The 16,619-nt window shown below is 40.9% G+C and overlaps 1 protein-coding gene across 1 annotated transcript in view; it reads right to left on the bottom strand.

Moving 5' to 3' along the window:
* The window catches only part of DNAH5 (dynein axonemal heavy chain 5), a 1,563,391-nt gene that overhangs the window by 525,621 nt on the left and 1,021,151 nt on the right, over nucleotides 1-16,619 (bottom strand). Inside the window, 1 exon segment of the mRNA XM_053715797.1 lies at nucleotides 1,651-1,875. Coding sequence (XP_053571772.1) covers nucleotides 1,651-1,875 — 225 coding nt within the window.

The raw sequence follows: 16,619 nt of genomic DNA on the forward strand, positions 1-16,619 counted from the left end.
AGATCGAACATCTGTTACCTGGGAGAATTTCTTTAATTAAATCACCATTTATAGAAGCGCTGAGCTCTTACAGACGCTGTCACTCCCAGCCGGGCCAAAATTTCAGCCTTTAGTTTCCGTTGGTCTGCAGCAGCATCCTCTTCCATGTTATAATAAGCTTTTTGTGCTTTTTCAAGAAGGAAAGCAGCATATATACCAGCCCACTGCTCTGGGCGCCAAGCTTCATGGGCGGCTGTTTGTTCAAATGCAAGCAGGTAAGTCTCCACATCATCCTCTGGAGTCATTTTATGCAGACAGCTGCTTGCCTGTATCCTGCTTACCCCTCCAGCTTGGACAGGTACCCTTTGGGTACTAAGGTGTTCCAGGATTTCTTTTTGCGTTTCACTCAAAGCTCTAATTTGGCTAGCCAGGAGCCTGTTAGTTTCCTTTAGGGTTGCTACAACAGCTGCAGCTTGCCTGTTAGTCTCATTCTGCACCAAAGTAGACTGTAGCAGGGTCATTACAATATCTTCCATTTTTTCTATTTGTGGGTTCCGTATCTATAAGGCTCTTGTGTCAATTGAGCCGGTTCAATAACAATCCCACCGCTGCCACCATTTGTGGAAAGGCCACTGCAAATACGGTCAGGCAACTGTGTTTTGAATGCAGCTTTTCATTAGTAAAAGTAAAACAAAGTCTCTTTCCAGAATCAGGGTACACTTCCCCTTTAAGTGAAAAATGCTTTTCAGCAGCAACAGAAAACACAAAAGGTCTACTCCTTTTAGGAGACTAACTAACAGTAGTTTCCCTCACTAATATCGCTGGTCCAGCTACTCTGATTCCAGTGAAAAACAAACAGATATTCACAGTTGTTTACAAAAATAAACAGTTTTCTCACCAGACCTTAAACTTGCATGCAGACAGGTACTAGACAGGTACTTTACAGTTCTCCATGTGCACTATCCCATTGCAGCCTGATACTGACTCTGAGATCTATTTCTGCTGTCTCAGAGCTATTATTTAGTCCTGGGCCTAATTAACAAGTAACAGATTGATTGCTCTTTGTAACCTCTGACTGATATATAATATATATATATATATATATATATATATCTATTCATATTCATTCAAATGTTTGGTAGATATGACTGGTGATCTCCTTATTTATTAGTGTTTTATTTAGGAACAAGAATTGAATATTTATATTTCATTGTATGATACAGATCACTTTCGAAGATATGTACCATTTAGGTGATACTAATATTTGACTTTTTAAAATTTATTTATTTTTATAGACTAGATACTAGCCTAGGAGTGAGCTTGGGTAGGTCATAGGTTAGAGTTTAGTTTAGGCTGTGAACATTTTGTGTGCTATGGCATCTTAGAGTAGTGGTCAGTATAGGTCAAGGGGGTCTGCAGTGGTAGGCTTTGCGGTGGGGAGCCATAGTGGAATGATTGGCAGTTACATGGTTAATAGTGGATGTTTTTATACAATGGGGGTTGAACTTGTGGCACTTTATGGGTTAATAACAGATGAGGTTTTGCATTAAGGGTTGTGCCCCATAAATAAACACAAATGTTAAAAGAAATCTTTCAATGATTAAAGCATACTGTTTTAAAAGTGTATTGTTAAATCTGATTTAAATTATTGAGATATAAAATTATATTTACCAGATCATCAAAAATATCCCTTTGATGTACATGAATGGTAATCAGTGTTTCATATTTAATGCGTTCCATTGAGCTTAGATCTTTTGTTGTTGTATCAATCAATGTGTTTAGAAGACTTAGGAAAGATTGGTTTGTCTTTTGCATAATTTTTTTATCATATTTTGCATTAGTGAGGGCTTCTTCAGCATTCCTAGTCCAGATCATCTGAATTCCCAGCAAACCAACCTGTGGTATAAAACAAAAATAAGGTTACGTTACTTAAAAAATAATATATATATATATATATATATATATATATATATATATATATATATATATATATATATATATATATATATATATATATATATATAGACTAAATTTGTTTAATTTATGCATACCTTATTTGAAATAACATTTAAATGTTCTGTTTATTGAACTATTTTGGAGAAAAGACTAAAAATATGAGAGAGTGAAAAAGAGACCGAGAACAAGAGAGAGAAAGAAAGCAAGAGAGAGAGAGAGAGAGAAAGAAAAAAGAGAGAAATAGAAAGAAAAAAGAGAGAAAGAGAAAAAGAATGAGACAAAAAGAAAAAGAAAGAAAGAGAAAAGAAAAGAAAGAGGGAAAAAAGGAATAAGGAAAGAAAAAACAAGAAGACTATCATGCATATGAGTAAGCATAACTTAAACAACATTTTTAAATTAAGTTTTTAACCCCTTAATGACCACGACATAGCCTGTATGTTGCAGATTGTAAAAAATTTTTTTGGTTATAATAGAGCGGGTCTCTCCCTCCAGTTGGCCACTAGAAATAGCGCTATTAAAAATGCAAGGCCCGAAGGAACAAGACGTGCCTGTGTCAAGCTCCCGGCTATAATTTGTTATAAACATGGATATTTGTACCTAAATGTGTATTTTGGAAACCTAAAACAGAACCTAATCGTGCCTGGTTGATTGTATTAGAGGTGTGGGAGTTCGTTGAGATGTTTCTGACCTAATGTGCTAAACGGCAATATCAACATGTTGGAGACCGTAGCCATGTGGGAATCAGAGTTGGTGCAGCTCCTCCATAACCACTTTCACAGCCTTGCACAAGCTTTACATGAGGCTCTTATTAACAAGGCATCTGCTAATAACGCCTATGAGCAAGAGGACAAGCATGCAGGATCATAGTATGGGAGCAGTGAATTGGTCATGGACACTGAAAGACCTGCGGATTTAACGGTAGCTCAACAAGTTGGAGCCACTGACGGTCAGGTTACTATCTCCTTTACAGCTATAGCAGTGCTTGAGAACACGCAAGAAAAGGGGACAGGCAAGCTCACCATTAGGAGTAATCGAGTAGAAGCAGCAAAGGCTCTGGGCTTGCTGCACTCTGTGCTGGTGAGTTTTCTTCTTGATTGCCCTAACTTGGACTATCCGCTGGAAGTGCTCACTAAGTGGCTATATAAAGTGCCCCACTCTTTGCCGGGTCTAGAGAGGAATATGGATCTCATGGCACTTGGGACTGGAGCGTTGGCCTTGCTGGATCACGCAGAGGTTTTGAATGCAGGTCCTATGTTTCTGTCAGCCTTAGGGCATTGCCAGAGCCATTCTGGAATTGGCTAAATTAAGGTCACTAGATGTGGTTCTTAGTCATCTCAGATTCCACCTAATGTAAATGAGACCTTATATCTTTGTGACTGTTTGGAGCTGCTCGGATCTCAAATAACTGGTATATATTGAGTTTCAATGCCATGTTTGATTTTCACTTTGGTACATGGACCTTACTAAGGGCGAGCCAGGACACTTTTTATTCTGGATGAAGATACTACGCTGGATGTTGGAGTATGTGTGTACTTGGAGCCCTATTTAATTAGCGGATGAGTCTGAGATAGCTAAAACCCTTTGCCCACTAATGTGAAAATAGCGATCTTGCCACATTGACAATATTTCTTGGTTTCTCTTTATACTACTGCGGACTCAACCACTGTGCATATTTTGAATGTTTATAGCCTTGTAGGAGTCTGCTTGTAGCAAGTTTATTGTAGTCTGCATGAAGACTATGTGAATTTTGTATGTTTTACCCTTTATTGTTAGCGGGACTGACTTATACATCTCAGCAAGTATTCTATTAGATTTATAGCCCTCCAAGAGTTTCTATCATATTCCTCTGTGACATCTGCATATATATGGATCTGTTCTGCCCTACGTGGGTTACACCTCTACACAGTTCTCTGGCTCATTTCAAAAAGGTATAGCTCTAAGCAGATCATACTATGCTTGGTCTGTAACAAGTTCTTGTTACAGAGATTAGGACTTCTAACGTTCAGAGTGCTGTTGCTATATTTTGCTTATCAATGTTTGTACTGTTATCTGCGATTATATATTGTACATATTACCTACCATTTGAAGTATCTAGGTACAGTTGCCTCATTCAGTTATACTAAGAGTTTTTAAGCACCAGCCTCTTCACCTTATAGCTCTACTCCTCAAACTTACCTTAGAGACATCTGTTCCCAGGGCCGGCGGATTGTATAAGGCGACTAAGGCAAAATTTAGAGCAGCCTGATTTTTTAAACATTTTTTAACTTTATGTTCTTCCTGTAACTGTTCCTTATCTTTTATGGCTCAGCCGTGCTGCATGCACGTAGTGCAAAGCAGCACAGTTCATGGCACATCCATCATCCATCCCACAGTCCCATCCCGACCAACCAACATTGCCCCCTCAGGTACAAGTACAACCACCCATCCCATTGCAACCACGTCGACGCACCACACGCAGACACAGGCCGCCCTCCAGCAGTGTTTAACAGGTGCCCAGCACCGTGACCGCACCAGGGTTTCAGGAGCTGTCCTGTGTATCCTGCTCACAAGCAAGCTTTAGACCTGCTGCACAAACAAAACCGACACTTATACAGTGTAACTGGCATAGAGCAGCCAGATGTCTGGAGAGGGGGCGTGCAACAGTTTTACCGGGATCTGCTGAAAGTGGTGAGAACCCTGTCATTTATTATTGCAACCAGTGCTGCCCGTATCTGTACTGGCTTCAGGGTGGGCTCCCTCTATATTGGTCGAGTGCAAAAGGTAGGAGCAGCGGTGCATCGCACACAATACCCCTGCACAGCAAACAATTAGTGCGGCATAAAAAAGTTATAAAGGGTTAAAAATATGAGATCTCAGGTGATAGAAAATAAAAGGTAGCCAAAGGGCTTTTAAATTGAGATACATACATTTAAGTACATGTACAAACTTATTTATGCAATATTCATTTTTAATAAAGTGTTATACTGTGTATTTACTGTAAATATTTCAAATTCCAATGTTCTGCACATAGCAGAATATGTTCTAAGTATTTCTAAATAGATCCTATATATATCTGTATGTATCTTCACCTATATATAATTATATACATATACAGTATATATATATATATACACCGTATATTATATATAGGTATATATATATATATATATATATATACAGGGAGTGCAGAATTATTAGGCAAATGAGTATTTTGACCACATCATCCTCTTTATGCATGTTGTCTTACTCCAAGCTGTATAGGCTCGAAAGCCTACTACCAATTAAGCATATTAGGTGATGTGCATCTCTGTAATGAGAAGGGGTGTGGTCTAATGACATCAACACCCTATATCAGGTGTGCATAATTATTAGGCAACTTCCTTTCCTTTGGCAAAATGGGTCAAAAGAAGGACTTGACAGGCTCAGAAAAGTCAAAAATAGTGAGATATCTTGCAGAGGGATGCAGCACTCTTAAAATTGCAAAGCTTCTGAAGCGTGATCATCGAACAATCAAGCGTTTCATTCAAAATAGTCAACAGGGTCGCAAGAAGCGTGTGGAAAAACCAAGGCGCAAAATAACTGCCCATGAACTGAGAAAAGTCAAGCGTGCAGTTGCCAAGATGCCACTTGCCACCAGTTTGGCCATATTTTAGAGCTGCAACATCACTGGAGTGCCCAAAAGCACAAGGTGTGCAATACTCAGAGACATGGCCAAGGTAAGAAAGGCTGAAAGACGACCACCACTGAACAAGACACACAAGCAGAAACGTCAAGACTGGGCCAAGAAATATCTCAAGACTGATTTTTCTAAGGTTTTATGGACTGATGAAATGAGAGTGAGTCTTGATGGGCCAGATGGATGGGCCCGAGGCTGGATTGGTAAAGGGCAGAGAGCTCCAGTCCGACTCAGACACCAGCAAGGTGGAGGTGGAGTACTGGTTTGGGCTGGTATCATCAAAGATAAGCTTGTGGGGCCTTTTCGGGTTGAGGATGGAGTCAAGCTCAACTCCCAGTCCTACTGCCAGTTTCTGGAAGACACCTTCTTCAAACAGTGGTACAGGAAGAAGTCTGCATCCTTCAAGAAAAACATGATTTTCATGCAGGACAATGCTCCATCACACGCGTCCAAGTACTCCACAGCGTGGCTGGCAAGAAAGGGTATAAAAGAAGAAAATCTAATGACATGGCCTCCTTGTTCACCTGATCTGAACCCCATTGAGAACCTGTGGTCCATCATCAAATGTGAGATTTACAAGGAGGGAAAACAGTACACCTCTCTGAACAGTGTCTGGGAGGCTGTGGTTGCTGCTGCACGCAATGTTGATGGTGAACAGATCAAAACACTGACAGAATCCATGGATGGCAGGCTTTTGAGTGTCCTTGCAAAGAAAGGTGGCTATATTGGTCACTGATTTGTTTTTGTTTTGTTTTTGAATGTCAGAAATGTATATTTGTGAATGTTGAGATGTTATATTGGTTTCACTGGTAAAAATAAATAATTGAAATGGGTATATATTTGTTTTTTGTTAAGTTGCCTAATAATTATGCACAGTAATAGTCACCTGCACACACAGATATCCCCCTAAAATAGCTAAAACTAAAAACAAACTAAAAACTACTTCCAAAAATATTCAGCTTTGATATTAATGAGTTTTTTGGGTTCATTGAGAACATGGTTGTTGTTCAATAATAAAATTAATCCTCAAAAATACAACTTGCCTAATAATTCTGCACTCCCTGTATATATATAACTTCCATGTGTGTCTGCACTCACAATGCAATAGGGACATCAACCAGGGTGCCAAGTCAGGTATATCAATAATCCATTATAGTAGAGGACTGCACTCACTGGATTTGGTATATAAAATTAAATTTTTTTATTAAGGTGACGTTTCGGGGTACGCAGACCCCTTCCTCAGACCAGGCAACAGTGCAAATGAACAGTGTGCAATATAAAGCAACATAGCCCCTCCCATCAAACAATTAGTGAAATTGCACCAAAACCTATGTAACCATGACAGCAGGTGAATCACCTAATTAACATTACCTACCTTTACTAATGTGATAGTTAAAAAACAGTATAATTGTGCAAACCATATAAGTGTATCTTAAAACTATTCTCAAACAATAAATGACATGACATATGAGTAGCACCTAAAACACTCAAGGTGCACACAAAGAAATAAAATGTCCCCCTACAATGTGATGTGTGACCTACTGAAATAGCTACCACAAAGAAACAACTTAACATCGATAAAGGCAGTCTATAGGAAACAGCGCTCAATAAAAGATAGTTGCAGGACCTAGGCAGTATATCAGCATTTAAACATTAGTGTATCAGTATCTCTCAGTAAAACATACTTCTCAGTAAACAAAGGACAAGTAGAGAACAAGGACAAGTAGAGAAAAAGGGCTCAATAAAAGATAGTTGCAGGACCTAGGCAGTATATCAGCATTTAAACATTAGTGCATCAGTATCTCTCAGTAAAACATACTTCTCAGTAAAAAAAGGACAAGTAGAGAACAAGGACAAGTAGAGAAAAAGGGCTCAATAAAAGATAGTTGCAGGACCTAGGCAGTATATCAGCATTTAAACATTAGTGCATCAGTATCTCTCAGTAAAACATACTTCTCAGTAAACAAAGGACAAGTAGAGAACAAGGACAAGTAGAGAAAAAGGGCTCAATAAAAGATAGTTGCAGGGCCTAGGCAGTATATCAGCATTTAAACATTAGTGCATCAGTATCTCTCAGTAAAACATACTTCTCAGTAAACAAAGGACAAGTAGAGATAAAGGACAAGTAGAGAAAAAGGGCTCATAGCCAGAAAAACACGTATGTCAAGATTTAGGCAAGCATGTAGATGTGTGTGTCAATTGTTGAACATCAGTAGGTATATCGTATAGCATCCATAGACTAATCTTAGAGAGAAAGAGGGTGTCATCACACCATCACCGACTACTGAGCCTAAGGGGTAATATAGATAATTTCAAAGCAGTGTGATTGCAATACATACAAAGAGTCAGCAACGTAAGATCGCTATTTATATCTCAAAGGGGAAAAAATATATATATCTCTACCAGCCAGCACTGTCTCTAGTTCAGGTAACTTACTTGGCATGAGATGTGATAGATACTGTCAAAGTGGTTGCAGCGTGTTGCAGAGAGGGAGCTGGAGACAAGATATGTCAGTTAATAGTTTCAAAAACAGGCGCGGATCAACACAGTCCCGCGTCTGTGTCAACGGTGTCAGCGAGCATGGCTAATTTGCTTAGCCGTCTGACATCATCAGGGGGGTGTGTATCAAGCAGTCAGAAAACATAGATGACAGCTAACCGATGTTAGCCGCAACTGCTGGGGCAAGCCAACAAATGATTGTACATACCTACACTTGTAGGAAAGGGGCGAATTGTCTAAACATCTGAGTATATATCACAAAAACAACAGCATAACATGCGTCTATATTGCTTGTATACTTCTATCATATCCCAAAAAGGCTAAGAGAAGCCGTCAGACTTGCAGATAGTTGTATGGATCTGAGAGCCTAAGTCTGCCCAAAATGTTCTAATGTATGTTATGAGTACCATATCTATCCAGAGAGCCATATGTGTACGAAACAGTATAGGTATAGGGTTAGTAAATGTACTTAAAGAGAGCATAGTCTACCAGAATGTTGGTTCTAGAGCTAATCATGATACAAAATAAACAACCAAAAATCCTATACTGGTAAAACATATGCCAGAGTCTTGTGCCTGAGTAACATGTTACTCTTACAGTGGGATCTCAGTGTTACAATCATAGATCCCATGTTACAATTGGCAATCAAGTGTGGTTATATGCAAAAGATAAAATCAGGGTTATATTAACAGCGAGCCATGGTATCCAGATAAATCAATAAAGCATATGCATAGTCAGTGGGCAAATTTTGGAAGTAAAAGTAAAACATCCTATCACTGTGCAAACAGATATTGATGATATGGCCAATGTATGTTCTTGCCTAAATCAGGAAACCTTGCCATATAGGGTAAGGTATCATGCACAGTCCGAGGAAGGACCATTGCTGGTTACACAGATATTATAGGAAACAGTGCCAGTCATTGGTCATATTAAGTCCCCTCGGGTATAGGGTGTCAAGTCTGTGTATCCACTTGGTCTCCCTCTGCAGGAGTATTCTATCCCGATTACCCCCCCCCGCCGTAGCGGTGGGACGTGGTCAATGAGGATAAAACGTATGTCTGTTACCTTATGCTTGGCCTGTAGGAAGTGTCTAGCCACTGGTTGGTCTGCTGTTCCCTTATCCAAAGCAGTACGAATTGCTGAACGGTGATTTGCCATTCTTATCCGTGCGTTGTCAGATGTTTTACCAACGTAATATTTTCAACAACAGCAGCTTAGAAGGTATACAACGTGACTTGTTGTGCATGTGATAAAGTGCCTTATGGTGTACTTCTGTGTGGTATGTGGGTGTCGAAACACCTTGCAGGGGATCATGCCACTGCAGGTGGTGCACCCCAGGCATCTGAAGCAACCTGTTTTAGTGGATTTTAGCCACTTCTTTGTGTAGCTTTGCTCGGGGTCCGTCTGCATCAATAGATCCCTGAGGCTTCTGCCACGTCTGTATCCCATGATTGGTGGGTCCAAGTGTCTAAAGGGGAGCGTTTGGTCGGTGCCAAGGATTTCCCATCTGTTTTTGATAGAATCAGCCAAGACCTTTTTCCCTTTGTTATAGGTGGTTGTAAAAACCATTCTTGGTTTCTTGTCAGCAGGGTTTGTTCGTTTGTTTTCAGACATTAATTCTTGTCTTACTTCCTCTAACAGTACAGGTGAGTAGCCCCTCTGCAGGAATTTGTTGGACATTTCATCCATTTGGGTTAACCTGTTGGTTGCCTCAGTATTGTTCCTCATTACCCTGATCATTTGGGATTTCACAATAGCCCTCCTGGTATGTGGCGGGTGGTTACTTGTTGCCTCAAGTAAAGAATTCCGATCTGTGGGTTTTGTGTATAAAGTTGTAGATAGTTTCCCTTCCTTCTTGTAGATTCTTAGATCCAGAAAATCTATCTGGTCTAGGTCAAATTTTAGTTTGAACTTGATGGGACAAGTTAGAGCATTAAGTTTAGTTACCCATTCAGTGAGTAAATCAACAGGGCCACACCATATTAGGAAGACATCGTCGATGTACCGTCTGTAGTGTTTAACCATTTCATGGTTATATACCTTCATGGTGTCCCTTTCATACTGCTCCATGTAGAGATTCGCATAGGACGGGGCTACGTTAGATCCCATCGCCGTTCCGGTTAATTGCTGGTAGAAGACGTTCTCAAAACGAAAATAGTTACGTTTCAAACACTTGTCAAGAATGTCAAGAATAAAGGTCATTGGAGGGCCCACATAGGGGTATCTATCAAGTGCTGTAGAAATAGCATCTATTCCCTCATCGTGCGGGATCACTGTGTATAGACTCCTCACGTCCATTGTCACAAGTATGTCCTCACTTGTGATACCTTCCACAGAATTCAGAATCCTAATGAGGTCACCAGAGTCTTTAATGTAGGAATCCATAGATCTCACAATAGGTTGCAGGATGGCGTCCACATACTGGGCCAAAGGTTGTAGCAGCGAGCCCCTGGCGGATACAATCGGCCTGCCAGGGGGATTAAGCTGATCCTTATGGATTTTAGGCAGAGTATACAGTATAGGGTGAATGGGGTGAGTGCAACTCAGGAAGTCAAACTCATCTTGGTCAATCCATTTCTGTTGTACAGCATTTGTAAGTGTCACATCAATTTCAAGTTGTCACTTAGTTGTCGCAGGACTTCAGTGCAATATTGGGCGTAGTCCATAATGACAATGGCACCACCCTTGTCGGCCGGACGTATGACAATGTCAGCATCAGAGGCTAGAGATTTTATAGCCACTCTCTCTGCCTTTGTGAGGTTTGGGCGATGGGCACAACAGACTCTGCCATACAGGAGGAAGAATATACTACTAAAACCTTTGCCTTTACATCTGAGGATGCACTCAGAATATTAGTGGACTCAGAACTAACGGATACTGCACAAACAGATACACCACTTTCGATATACAATACCCTTATTAGACTTAAGAAAAGGGAAACGGATCTTGAACTACATACTGTGTACCTCTCTAAGTACTATAAAAACAACAAAATACCAAGAGGTTTCAGAGTCAGAAATCAGCCTACCATTGGTAGAAACAACAAAAGTTTTTGCCTACGCTGGTGTCAAATCTTGAACAAGTGCTCAATGGACCTAATCCTTCTGGTCATTGAGGAATGTACTAACATCCTAGCAACTGTGAGAGAGGAGCTGACTGAATTTAACAATAACAAACTACATATCCTGAGGCTTGGATGGAGAAACTCAGTAAACAAGTAAACGACTATAAGAAGGAGCTTATGGCATTTAAAAATCAGAAAATAATCACGGTGGACAATGACTACAAAGACAAGAGGATATATTCCTGGCTATATGGTAGCAACCAACAGAGAGGCCCACAAAGACCAAGATGCCAAAGGCAATATCGCTCTAGGTTCCTAAACACAGTGGACAGTAGTTCAGGATCCGATAACGAAGCTGGCTACCAAGAACAAAGACAGCTGGATCAAGCACCCACCACATCCAATACCCATTTTTTAGGGGTTACAACAAGATCAGCCAACACACGAGGCCGAGGCCGCACCCGAGGAGGGGGAACTATTGTGGCAAGAAGACCTCCATTACCACCAAGGTAATGAACCCAGACATTGTTTTTAATATCAGCAACAGGACACTCACAGAAGGAGAGATTAGCCTTCTCAATAAAGGCCTCACATTTATTCCAACCTTCAGCAATGATGACTTTGACACTTTTCTGGACATACACAGATTTCAGAGGAATCTAAAGCTCAAGGAACATTTTAGGGACTCAAACAGCACCCCAGAGATTAAAAGATTTAAACCTAAAAGCAAATTTGAGCCAAATACATGTGGAACAAGCATTAAAACCTTCACCAGGCTCATCTCAAATGATTCAGACAATGCTAAAATGGACAAACATCGCCCAAACCTCACAAAGGCAGAGTGAGTGGCTATAAAATCTCTAGCCTCTGATGCTGACATTGTCATACGTCCGGCCGACAAGGGTGGTGCCATTGTCATTATGGACTACGCCCAATATCGCACTGAAGTCCTGCGACAACTAAGTGACAACTTGACTTACAAAAAACTCACCTGGGACCCCACTACAACATTCAAGAAAGAAATTGATGTGACACTTACAAATGCTGTACAACAGAAATGGATTGACCAAGATGAGTTTGACTTCCTGAGTTGCACTCACCCCATTCACCCTATACTGTATACTCTGCCTAAAATCCATAAGGATCAGCTTAATCCCCCTGGCAGGCCGATTGTATCCGCCAGGGGCTCGCTGCTAGAACCTTTGGCCCAGTATGTGGACTCCATCCTGCAACCTATTGTGAGATCTATGGATTCCTACATTAAAGACTCTGGTGACCTCATTAGGATTCTGAATTCTGTGGAAGGTATCACAAGTGAGGACATACTTGTGACAATGGACGTGAGGAGTCTATACACAGTGACGAGGGAATAGATGCTATTTCTACAGCACTTGATAGATACCCCTATGTGGGCCCTCCAATGACCTTTATTCTTGACATTCTTGACAAGTGTTTGAAACTTAACTATTTTCGTTTTGAGAACATCTTCTACCAGCAATTAACCGGAACGGCGATGGGATCTAACGTAGCCCCGTCCTACGCGAATCTCTACATGGAGCAGTATGAAAGGGACACCATGAAGGTATATAACCATGAAATGATTAAACACTACAGACGGTACATCGACGATGTCTTCCTAATATGGTGTGGCCCTGTTGATTTACTCACTGAATGGGTAACTAAACTTAATGCTCTAACTTGTCCCATCAAGTTCGAACTAAAATTTGACCTAGACCAGATAGATTTTCTGGATCTAAGAATCTACAAGAAGGAAGGGAAACTATCTACAACTTTATACACAAAACCCACAGATCGGAATTCTTTACTTGAGGCAACAAGTAACCACCCGCCACATACCAGGAGGGCTATTGTGAAATCCCAAATGATCAGGGTAATGAGGAACAATACTGAGGCAACCAACAGGTTAACCCAAATGGATGAAATGTCCAACAAATTCCTGCAGAGGGGCTACTCACCTGTACTGTTAGAGGAAGTAAGACAAGAATTAATGTCTGAAAACGAACGAACAAACCCTGCTGACAAGAAACCAAGAATGGTTTTTACAACCACCTATAACAAAGGGAAAAAGGTCTTGGCTGATTCTATCAAAAACAGATGGGAAATCCTTGGCACCGACCAAACGCTCCCCTTTAGACACTTGGACCCACCAATCATGGGATACAGACGTGGCAGAAGCCTCAGGGATCTATTGATGCAGACGGACCCCGAGCAAAGCTACACAAAGAAGTGGCTAAAATCCACTAAAACAGGTTGCTTCAGATGCCTGGGGTGCACCACCTGCAGTGGCATGATCCCCTGCAAGGTGTTTCGACACCCACATACCACACAGAAGTACACCATAAGGCACTTTATCACATGCACAACAAGTCACGTTGTATACCTTCTAAGCTGCTGTTGTGGAAAATATTACGTTGGTAAAACATCTGACAACGCACGGATAAGAATGGCAAATCACCGTTCAGCAATTCGTACTGCTTTGGATAAGGGAACAGCAGACCAACCAGTGGCTAGACACTTCCTACAGGCCAAGCATAAGGTAACAGACATACGTTTTATCCTCATTGACCACGTCCCACCACTACGGCGGGGGGTAATCGGGATAGAATGCTCCTGCAGAGGGAGACCAAGTGGATACACAGACTTGACACCCTATACCCGAGGGGACTTAATATGACCAATGACTGGCACTGTTTCCTATAATATCTGTGTAACCAGCAATGGTCCTTCCTCGGACTGTGCATGATACCTTACCCTATATAAGCAGAAAAACAGCAGCACCTTGTAAATGCAAAAATTCTTCCTTTATTGGTTTAACATCATGGCAGACAAGAGATACAACGTTTCGGTCATACACTGACCTTAATCATGTTTAAGGTCAGTGTATGACCGAAACGTTGTATCTCTTGTCTGCCATGATGTTAAACCAATAAAGGAAGAATTTTTGCATTTACAAGGTGCTGCTGTTTTTCTGCTTCTTTGGATTCTACAAGGGACTAGTGCAGGGTCCCTACAGCGTGCACCTACTTGCCTGGGTACTAGTGCTGGGCCTTGTACACTGTATACCTTACCCTATATGGCAAGGTTTCCTGATTTAGGCAAGAACATACATTGGCCATATCATCAATATCTGTTTGCACAGTGATAGGATGTTTTACTTTTACTTCCAAAATTTGCCCACTGACTATGCATATGCTTTATTGATTTATCTGGATACCATGGCTCGCTGTTAATATAACCCTGATTTTATCTTTTGCATATAACCACACTTGATTGCCAATTGTAACATGGGATCTATGATTGTAACACTGAGATCCCACTGTAAGAGTAACATGTTACTCAGGCACAAGACTCTGGCATATGTTTTACCATTATAGGATTTTTTTTTTTTTTTTTTTAATATTTTTTTTATTGAGGCAAATAACAGATACATCAATCACAACATGAGGGATAACATCTTCAGATCAATAATACAAGTCCAAACAGCATATACAATAATATATCAGTAAACGGGGTGTTACCAAGACAGAATGTTATCCTCCATCCTTGCCTCTAGTTTTAATGGTTAAGGCGCTAGCGTCTTCTATGTACTATAGATCCTCTCATAGGATCTGTTTACTGGGCTTATCTGAAGACATGTCCCAAACTGCAAATGGCCCTCATCGCTAGTCAGGAATTGTGAGGTGAACAACCTACACTAGTCTAACTTGGACATCATGTAAGTATTTTGGGCTTATTTATAAAGCTAATAGCAAGCACAGTAAGTATACTATTACTCAAAACAGTGAACAAGATAATAAGAAAAACAAATTTCAGAGACTGCTTCCCAGAAAAAATCCAGGTACTGCTATATATAGGAGTATTACAGTTCATATCTATATAGATGGCTTAACATCATAATGACAAATACGGGGGTAATACAGTAGCTATATAAGGAGAGAATACAACCATATGCAGTTAGCCATATATATATGTCAGGCTGATAAATGAAATCTTCCAGTGTCTCCCATCATAAACTTTTGTGCTTTAAACACCATTCCCGTAGGCCTAACATATGCAGTGAATGTTTATGCAAGCTATCAATAGTATATGAGTTATAGGGGTAAGCAGTCAGGAAAACTGAAACATAGAAGATTACTTTCATTAGCAAAATCCGGAGAGTCTAAGTGACATTCATATACAGACAAACTGGGTCCAGGCTCTTCGGACAGGGCAGAGGCTACCTAACTCTGCCAAATAAAAGGGGGGTATAGAGGATAAGCTATGTATCCCTGGCCCCCTAGATGGGGGGGGGGCGAGACACCAGCAATTATGGAGCAATCTCTTCACTAAGCTGTGTGTGGGCAGGAGCCCCAGAGCCCAACATTATAATGACTCTGAGGGTGGCAAGCCTAATGTATGTCTGCTCTCTTAATACAACTAAACAGATTAAGCTAATTGATCGACTGACATTGGCAGACCATACCAACTCCCCAGTGAACCTTGTAATATACACAGTTGTCAGCCGTTTTGCACTAGTGAATATACATTTATTTTACATTATGTGTGCAAACCTTTTGATAAGCATAGTATAATAAGTGCCCTATGAGGGCTAAAAATTTCTTAAAGTCGTGACTAACTGTCTAGCGCTACCCACAGTGCACTGTTAAATTCTTAGACTGAGGGATCCTGAACTAAAAAACATGTATGTAGCTAGTATTATAGTATGTAAATGCGAACAACTTGCAGATCCATCAGTGTGAGAGACCCTATTAAGCAATGCTCAGTCTGCACAGGTGCTGGGCAAAACTTGTTGCATATAGTGGGTAGTTTGTCAACATCATAACATGGGGTAATGAACCAACAGATCTGTGATAGTATGAAAAAACTCTAGACAAAAATATATTTGCTAAAAGGTGTTGCCTTATCATATTATCTAGAACAGAGGCTGCAATACTGAATCAGCCCAGGGGCTTCATAAGAAAACGTTATTTAACATGCGGTGTCCCTGTTCCAGCAAGTTATGGGATTAAAGTCAACAGACATTAACAGTAGTATAGTCTCAATGTCCTGTGTACTTAGATCCACTTCCAGCAACACTCTTCAACCTACTCCCTTCCTATGGGCTAGGGAGCAGGCTACCCCTCCAGATTCCACACATCTTACCAAGTTATCTGTAGTCACTCTCAGTCTCCTATGGAGGGGTCTGTGAAAAACCAGAAATGGCTGACCTGTGTTGAATCGCTGTGCAGGGCCGCGCCAAATGTTTCTCTCCCGCATACCCACTCTGCGATGTGGCCCCTCTGACTCCACTTTGTATGCTACAAAACCTGGGGACCCATCAGGTGCCGGGCGAGTAGTTCCGTCCTCACTAAGCAACTCACACCTCAGCAGATCCTTCTCGCTAAGAAAGCTAGCCTCAGCCTCCACTTTCTGCACCGGAGGGGCGGCCGCATCCCCCTGCGCAGC

Source organism: Bombina bombina, chromosome 5 (assembly GCF_027579735.1).
Source record: "Bombina bombina isolate aBomBom1 chromosome 5, aBomBom1.pri, whole genome shotgun sequence".
Lineage (NCBI taxonomy): Eukaryota > Metazoa > Chordata > Amphibia > Anura > Bombinatoridae > Bombina > Bombina bombina.